Genomic DNA, 9,152 nt, shown 5'->3' with positions numbered 1-9,152 from the left:
ATAGAAAGGGGTGTTCTCCCGAAGTGGGAAAAACACATAAGCCTAGAAAGGTGAGAGAGGCCAGCCACGCTGAGAGGGGTAAGGCAGTCCTTCTCTCGTTGGCCATGGGGGAGCAGCAAATCGGTGGGTGAGCACTCCTGGGCCACACCTGGAGACACTAGGCTGGGGAAAGTAAACAGCAGTAAAGGAGGACAACCAGACAGAGCTACCTGGGCAGTCTACAGCGACAGCGAGCCTGGGGAGGCGTGGGGCTTGCAACACAGCGGAGACCCTCAAAGAGGGCAGGGGTTGCCCCAGGGAAGTGGGCCAGGCCCCAGTGGGCAGCTATGGTGCTGACAGCGAGGGCTTCTAGGAAAGACTGCTCACTTGCATGGGGAGTTCAGTGCCTGGGCACAAGCCGATGGGAACGGAGAAACTGTCATTCTGGGAAGCCTCTATAAACCTCCTTCATAAACACAGCCCACCCCAGGAAACTGGGCCAGACCCCAGCCTGTTCACAGCCCCCCATCTCTCCCTCATTTCCAGCTCTACTTCCACAGCCCACTTTGCACCCCAGCTCCATGCCTCCAGTCTTTCCCCTCTTCTTTGCTCAGTGCCCTGACCCTCACCCCAATTCCCACTCTGGCCTTGTTTGTTGTCTTGGCGCTGGGGAAGTCTGTGCTTCCACAAACCAAGCTAGAAGTCTCAGCAACCACTTTCTCACAGAAACATGAAATGGCCAACTGCTACTATTTGGGAGGTCGAGGAATGGAATGCTTTCTGGAGATGGGCGGCTTGGGTGAGAATGGCATCTCTAGCGCTTAACTTGCGAGTGATCTTGGGCAAGTCACTGAACCTCATTTTCCTCATCTTTAAAATGGGGACAATCACAGCTTCCACCTCTTAGGCTGTTGTGAGGGTGACATGAGACTGTCAAGCCCCCAGCACAGTACCCAGAGCCCAGGCGGTACCCGACAAGGACAGCCAGCCTCTTTGTTAAGCACCTCACTGCCACTTTATCCCATATCCTGACCTAAACTAGTCCCCACGTGGCATCATGATCATCTGAAACATAATTAAATCTGCACTCTTCTGTTGCAAACTCTTCCATCATATCTCATTGTTAGCAAAAAAGTCCAGCCTGAGGCTCCTCTCACCTCTCCCCTCGCTCGGGGCTGCAGTTACCGCGGTCCTTGCACTGGCCGTTCCCTCTGCCTGGAACACTCTTCCCTGACCCTCAAAGTCCAGTCCAGTTCAAATGTCATTTCCTCAAAGAAGCCCTCTCTAATGGCCCCATCCTCCTTAGCACTAATCCTCAATCTGTAATCACTTTACTGATTTATTGCTCATGACCCCACGAGAAGGCAGCTCAGTGAAGCCAAGCACTGACTGAATGGGTGAAGGATGCATTGTTATCCGTGGGGCTTGGATGCTTTTGAGATTAAGCTGCTTTGGCGGCCTGCCCGGACCTGACCCCCTGGCCACCACTGTTGCAAGTTCCAAACCCATTGTAAGGCCTGGCCACCTACGCATAAACAAATGTTGCACAGTGAGCCCGGAAGTCCAAGGTAAACACTTTTATTCTCAGTTCTGCCTTCGCTGTCTCTAGTTTTGCAAGCATGAATAAATGGCATCAACAAGAATTCTCTCCCTAAATGTCTTTCAATAAAATTTGTCACCAAACAAGTTTCCTGTTTTTCCTAAAGAGAGTGTGATTGGAAAGTGACCTAACATGAGGCTTGACCATCGCAGTATATCAGGGTTAATCATCCTGCTTCCGTGCCAGTTCCACTCTCACTTGGCAGCAAATAAATAGCCACCCAGCAGATCTGCCCTTCCAGCCAGGGAAAGAACTCAGTGAGGAAGGGAGCCGCGAGGGGTGCGGCGGGCACAGAATCCTGAGCCGTTTCCGCCCACAGCAGGGCAGACCCGGGCAGAGAAGGAGATGCAGCTTCATTCATGGCCTCCAACTCGGGCATCCAAAAGCCAAATGGGTCCGGAATAACTTGTCATTCCCCCTCGAGTGCCCTTGGCCGGCAGAGAGGGGAGCCAAAGAGCGGGAATAAATGTTCTCCAGAGTGCCCCCCCTTTCTGAGGAGTACCCAGAGGGGGACCCCTACTCCCAGCCAGGAAACTACAGGGTTAGGAAGGGGATCCATCCCCTCAGAGGCCCTGAGTGCCTTCCAGGGCCCATCTTTTTTCCTGCTCCTCAGGAGCCCGGGCCCCGCAGCTTCACAGGACAGTCTCTCGGATGACGCCAATGAGGCTGTGTGGCCTCTCAGCCTCCGCTCGCCGGGGCCTCCTCTCCGCTCTCGGCCTCCCCGCGGGGACAAAGGTGCTCAGATCTCCGCAGCTCCGCAGGTGCAGCAGGCCAGGCTGTCTCCTCGAGGGCAGCATGAGGGCCCTGGAAGTGCTGGGCTGCATCGGGGCCATGATCTTTGGGAGAATAAACAGGGTGACAAAGAGGTTAAGCTTCACCAGATGTGGTCCTCAGACCTGCCTCCTACATTTATCCATGTAATATTTAGTTTAGTTGCCTTGGGAAAGAAAAAAGGGTGTTTTCCCAAGATGGAACCCACTTGGAATTCCAGAGAGTCTCTTAACATGTTGGCTCTTTTCTGAAGTTCCTAAGAAATACCCCAAATTTTCTATTGTTTCAGCTGTAGACCTACCATGCTTAACTATTTGTGTATTGCAATTTCCTGCTTTATATTTTACATTCTTCTCATCACTTTTTTCCCAATTTCCCTGTGGTCTAAGCCAGTGATTCTCACTGGGTCTGCACATCACGAGAGGGGAGGGGAGCCTGTCAGAAAAGTAGATGCCCTGCTCCCCCCTAGCAATTCTGACATGGGAATCTGGAACGGGGCTTGGGCATCCGTATTTTTAACAAGAACTCAGGTGATCCAGATATACTTGAAAATTGTATAACCACCGGTCTGCTTAAGTTATAAAATGTCAGCTAAAACTAATGATGCTTCTAATTGATCTGATAACTCTTCAATTAAAAAAAAAAACATGATAAACAACATAAAGACTAGGCTAATTTATTTGTAAAAGCTGTTAAGAATGTTTCTACTGCTAGATCTATTTTGCAATGCAGCACATACATAACTTTAAATATATCACATAACAGCAAAAATGGGCAATCCCCAATCCAACTGAGATTGATAAGAGGAGAACTGCTGTGTACATACAGTTTTTAAAATTACACAGTCATGTCTGTATGACCTATATTGCTATTAGCACGTTGGGAAAAACTCAAGTGCTTCATTACCATCTAACATCACAGAACAATCACTGGGATGTCTTTTTGTTTAGTTTCCACCATTCTGAGAATTTAAGGTCATTAAAAGGTTAATCCCCCCAAAAGATGGGACATGAAATTTTTCTAACACTTTGTTATTATATTTGTCTTTAAGGCTGTCTTTGTTTCCTGAGTAAGAAGAAAATTCCAACATTCATAGATGTCTACTGTTATTACATGGTAAGTTAGGACAAGCGGTTTTGATATTGGTAAAAAATTAAAATGGATATAAGAACACATGCCAATAATACTAGAGAAGGTGAAAATGTGCAAAGCTGGGTAGAGTCAGAAATAAAAGCTCCCTTGCCCTTGTCCCTGCCTCCTTCTGTCTGGGGGATGGTGTGGCATTATGATACCTCACCACTGGGATCCAGTTCTGGAAGCCCCGGCAGATGGCCCAGAGTCTACTGCAACAATCCCTGTACTTGAACTTTGATCCAGTCTGTGCACAAAGACCTAGCAAACATTTATAGTGATAGCATCTGTTGAACTATAAGTGCTTGTTCTTTTTCCCCAAAGCTATTTTCCATCAAGCAAGACTTTACAGAAGGTCCAGACCAACAGCTCTGCAGATGCTCCAGCTCTTACCTCACCAGAACTTGGCAGCTCCAAATACTTGCTTCTGTTTATCAGGCAATTGGGGTGAACAGAGGGAAGGAGGCAGGGAATGACATCTGGAGGAGACCAGGGACATGTGCGTGTAAATCTCTCTCCTACACAGGTTACCAACTGGAGCCTGACCTAGGACTACTGGTTGACCACTTTTTTAGAAAGCAAACAACAAAAGGGCCCATGGTTCATGTACCTCTTCACACGAGTAATCAGACTGTTCTGCTCCCCACGATCCCCTGAGGGATGGGACAGAATCTGGCTTCTGGCTTCTGTAAGAGGTCAGCAGGTGCGAAGGGGAACAGAAAGGAAAGTGAGATGGGGATTTGTTCAATCTGCCTGAAAAACGTACCTAGGATCCAGTATCTGGCGATGACCCTGAGAATCAGGCCAACTCAACGCAAGAAGTATTTGATGGGCACGTAATACCCACAGGCACAGCCAAGTAACACCTATGAGCCACTGTATACTGAGGTCTCCAAAGGCCGCCCCACAGACGTGGAGCTACAGAGCAAACACCCAAAAGGTAAACACTGCTTTTGAAAGAGGTGGGTGAGGAAAGCTGCGACCCACCTCATCAGAGGGAAATTCCATTCACTCAGAGATATGGATGTAGAGACCACTTAGTCCAACTCTTCACTTTAAAGATGAGAAACCTGACACGCAAATGGAATATTTACGTGCCCAGTTTTATCTTTTCACAGGCTACTTGTTTGGGGATTGCCGTGTTTTTTTTAATAAATGGAAAGGAAAAGATGTTTGTTCCTTTAAGTCTATCAGCTTAGCTAATCTTGCCAAACATTTCATGGGAACGTGAACGGCTCCCAGAATCTCGCCAGATTAAAATTCACGTATGTCCATCATTGTCGAAGGGCTGAAAAAACATGCCAGATCAAGGGAAACGTTCAACTTAGGAAATGGAATGTTAAATGTACTCCACACTGCCCATAGCCCTTGCTTTCATCCCTGAGCTGCTCCCTTTTCTTTTTCCAAGCATGCTTCCATATCTCGGAAAAATCAGTGTCTCTTCTCTTGGGCCAAGAAGGCTGTGGCAAAGTCACCACATGTGAAAAGAAAGCACGCAACTTCCTCCTCTCCTTCCCCAGACCTCTTAACCCCATTCCCCTTGATACAGTGACCATGAACTTTCTGTGCCTTTGACAGGAAACCAGAGAAGCAGCTTCAGCTGTTATGGAAACAAGTCATCTGATTCATGCCTGATATTAATAATAAAACTACCTGTTCTAGAAAACTGGCACTTGTGATGGCTTCCTCCATGTGCTCCTCATCGGACTTCAAAACAGATTTAATGTTTTCTACAAGTTCATGGATGTCCGGGGTCATGCTGCAGGAGGACTGCTCCAGGAACCTCGCCACCAGCAGCTTGGTGTCCATGTAAGATCTGTAATCTATTAAAGACCTCGGTCTGCATCTCAAAGCTCGAGATCTCAACCCTCTTCTCAAGGTCACCGCAGCCAGGTCTGGTCTTCCCTCAGTCTGAGTCGCGGCTTCACAGCTGAGCACGGGGACGGCTGTGGGCAGAGACAAACAACACGTACCTTTTGGCCAAGCCCCGTGAACACACATCTGTACCTGAAACAGCACAAACCACGAAACTTCATGTGGAAAACATGTGACAAATGCTGACGGCCATGCACATCTTGCTTTTCCTCTTGCAGGAGGAAAAAAAAAAAACAAAAACCCAACAACTATGACACGAGCTTATTCCATGAAGTGTAATTTCAATAGCACACGTCCCCCAGATATTTTATTGTGCCACATAAAACACAACAATCAAGGTAGAGACAGATGACAGAGAAGAGCATCCAGAATGCAAATCATGATGGAGCAATGGTTTCATGGGGTGATCACCAATATATAGGGATGGTTTGGGCAGGCAGAAAAAACACGGTTGACTGATGGAAGAATGTTCCGGGGAGAGGATGAAGAAGCCACTGGAAGAGAGGAACTGAGGAGAGACGAGACTTGTGGGATGAATGGAATGCTCTGCTCACATTGACTGTACCTTTGTCCTAAACATCCTCAGGGGCACTGTACTGACTTATAGTATCGATGTCACACCATGGCTGGGAGGTGGCGCTAGGGCTGACTATTACAGAAAGAGAAATCTAGTGCAGAAAAAGTACACGTCATTCTGGAAGTCAACAGAGGGCCTGGGAAATCCACCACAGGCTAATTTCCACAACTACTACTTCAGCAAGGGTATAAGGACTGGCAGAACATTACTGCACTGGCAGATGGGTGAAGTGAAATCAGGCCTGGTCTCCACATGTTCATAAGCCAGCCAGCAGCCTTCAGTGTACACGACACTGGAGATTTCAGTCTGTGAAGGTCTGACAAGCAGGAATTTAGATATTCAAGGAAGAAGGGAGGCAGGGGGTAGGAAAACAGGTGGAGGAAGGGGAGCATTCCTTTTCCTCTGGAGAAAGGCAGGCATGAGGAGTTCTAAACAGGGGTTGGCAGCCGTCTTCCTCGGCTGCCACGTGCACATCACAGAGAACCTGACTCTTCGGGGAACACTCACTACCGACACTCATGTGTGAGGACAGAGTCAGGGACTCCACTGTCACTTGAAGGCGACCTGGTCCCTTCCACAGCAGAGGGCTCCAACGGGTAAACACGTGTCTTCCTTGCCCCTACAGCGCTGCAGAAGGGGAGCGGGTTCTGGAAAGATCTCGTTAAGCTGTGTAGACAGCCAAGTTCCTGTGGAAGCTGCAGGTGGCCATCCCGAGTCCTCAGCTTGCCAGGTGGGGCAGAGGACCCCACGGTGAAGACAGGTCCGGGGAGCTGAGGGGCCAGAGGGCGGTCAGTCCCAGGCAGGACTCCTCCCCGCTCAGAAGCCGCTGGAGAGACAAGAGGAGTGTTCCCTCTGGCTCCCACACGGTCAGTCCAGAGCTGTAGCAAACAACACAGGCTGTCAGGGGGACAGAATACAACTAGGAGGTGACATGGGGCCTGGGACGGAGCAGGACCAGAGGGTTTGCAAAGCTGTGTTTGCACAGAGCTTGAAGACAGCATAGGCAACTTGTTAGAACAGGTCACCGAAAGAAGCCTGTGCTGGTGGGATTACAGACTTTCATTTTCTTCCTTTATTTCCTCTATTTTTTACAATTCTCTACAAGGAAGAGGTATTTGAAGATGTTCAGGCAGTCATATATTCAGAAAAGAAGATTCAATGTCATTTTCAGTTTAAAATTTTTTTTAATCAAAAAAATTGTGGGGCTTCCCTGGTGGCACAGTGGTTGGGAATCTGCCTGCCAATGCAGGGGGACATGGGTTCGAGCCCTGGTCTGGGAAGATCTCACATGCCGCGGAGCAACTGGGCCTGTGAGCCACAACTACTGAGCCTGCGCGTCTGGAGCCTGTGGTCCGCAACAAGAGAGGCCACGATAGTGAGAGGCCCGCGCACCACGATGAAGAGTGGTCCCTGCTTGCCACAACTAGAGAAAACCCTTGCACAGAAACGAAGACCCAACACAGCCAAAATTAAATAAATAAATTAATTAATTTAAAAAAATAATAAGAAATTGCAGTGAGAATTATAAATACTATAACAAAGACACTGTACATAGTACCTTATAAAAAAATTGTAACTATTAAAATTTAAAATTATTCAAATAACATCTATACACAAACAAACTCAAAACAGAAAGGGAGAGAGATGGAGTGTGAGAGCTTCGATCTATCCAAAGTTCTTAAAGCAAGGTCAGATTTAAATAATCCAATCTACTTATACACAGTAAAAAGATAACTAGTGTTAAATTACAGAAGAGGGGGTAAAAAATACACCCCTTTGACTTTTTCCTGGAGAGAGAATGTTCATTCTCACACGACTGTGAGCATCTAGGAATCAGAACTAGGTTTGCACTACCTTCTTCGTGTGGTACCCAGCACAGTATCACGTGCAACCAAACGCTTCTGATGACAGTGACTTGACAAGAAAAATTCTTACCAGCCTTAAAAGACATGGTAGATGTCTATCCTTAACGTGCACGCAGAATACCTGATTTTCCCAAGACCTGTTAGCTCCCTCCAAGCTCTCTCTTGAACCACAGGGCCTTGGGTGGCCAGAGCCACTCGGCACCTATAGGCAAACAAGCACAGCGCCCTGCGAAGAACTTGGGAAATGACATCACCTCTCTCTGCAGAATGATGAAGCACAGGGTCACTCTTGGATCTTGTCCTCAGGGGCTGGAGGGCTCTCCAGCTCCTCGCCGGACGTAGCTGGCTGGAGCTGGGAGTTGACATGGATGCGCTTTCTTCTCCAGGTGTGTTAGGAATGTCCCCACCTGATTTTTTTTTTTTTTTAAAGAGGAGAAACAGAAATCATTTCTGTTCAGCTGGCGCCTTCAAAATGTTGGGCAGGAAACACCTGTGAGCCCAAACCTTCTGGGACAAGGGTAATACAGTTCATAATATTTGCTTAGGCTGTGGGCCCAGTAAGCTTTTATCTTGCAGCACCGTGGGAAATGCTGCCTCCTCAAACTACCCCTCCACACCTAAAACAAACAAACAAAAAGCTTTAAATCCAGGAGCAGAAGAAGAAGCCATGCTAAAATGCCTAAAGGTGCTTAGCGTGTTCTCCAGGGGAGCAGCCTGGTGCAGCACCGGAAAGGTCCTAGCCGTTTTACCCTTTCTGACAACTCAGGCTGACCTTGATTAGGTGGAAGGTAATACCAGTACAGGTGGGGTGGCTGGCCTGGGGCTGCAGGCCAAATGCAGGCAGAGGGTGTGTCTGCGGGCTGGGCTGGGAAACTCCCGGAAAGCCAAGCTAAAGAGCCAGTGGCCACTAAATGAATCAGTCAAACCAGTCTGGAATTGGATGACTGCTGTTCAGGAAAATAAAGTCCCATCATTTGTGAGCCTGACTCGTGGTTTGGGAAACTTTTTTGAGAAATGGAAGAATTAAAAACATGCTTAGGAAACAGAACCCTGCTGCATAATTCTACTTAAGATGGAAGGTGAACAGAGCAGAAACCCATTCTAAATGGTGCTGCTGAAAAATTACCTCCACCTAAAATAGCTGAAAGTTGATCCATTATTTATCACCATTTGCAATTTTGTCCGGTGGACAGTTCTCTGGGCCATTTAAAACCTCTCCAAAGAGAGAAAGCGGTAACAATGTTCCCTTACGTTACAAGGATAACTGTAAACTGACTCTAGTATTTAATGCAGGATTGCAAATCAGCATTCAGTACATGTGAAGGCAGTATGACCTGGGTCCTTGGTTATAAAT

General features: G+C 47.7%; 1 protein-coding gene across 4 annotated transcripts in view; it reads right to left on the bottom strand.

The window, feature by feature from the left end:
* Positions 1 to 1,541: 1,541 nt before the first annotated feature.
* ENTREP1 (endosomal transmembrane epsin interactor 1) overlaps positions 1,542 to 9,152 on the bottom strand; it is a 61,216-nt gene continuing 53,605 nt past the window's right edge. For 3 of the 4 annotated variants that reach the window (XM_057548956.1, XM_057548957.1, XM_007182242.2), the window contains 3 exons: positions 8,053 to 8,205; positions 5,135 to 5,427; positions 1,542 to 2,415 (listed from right to left, as the gene is read on the bottom strand). In XM_057548956.1, the coding sequence (XP_057404939.1) occupies positions 2,212 to 2,415; positions 5,135 to 5,427; positions 8,053 to 8,205 (650 nt within the window). In that variant the 3' untranslated portion in view covers positions 1,542 to 2,211. Of the gene's footprint in view, positions 2,416 to 4,091; positions 4,168 to 5,134; positions 5,428 to 8,052; positions 8,206 to 9,152 lie in introns of all 4 variants that reach the window. The other variant, XM_057548958.1, reaches the window with a different exon arrangement.

The sequence above is a fragment of the Balaenoptera acutorostrata genome, chromosome 6 (assembly GCF_949987535.1).
Source record: "Balaenoptera acutorostrata chromosome 6, mBalAcu1.1, whole genome shotgun sequence".
Lineage (NCBI taxonomy): Eukaryota > Metazoa > Chordata > Mammalia > Artiodactyla > Balaenopteridae > Balaenoptera > Balaenoptera acutorostrata.
The sequence above is the reverse complement of the archived record's forward strand: the minus strand, read 5'-3'. Positions and strand labels throughout refer to the sequence as shown.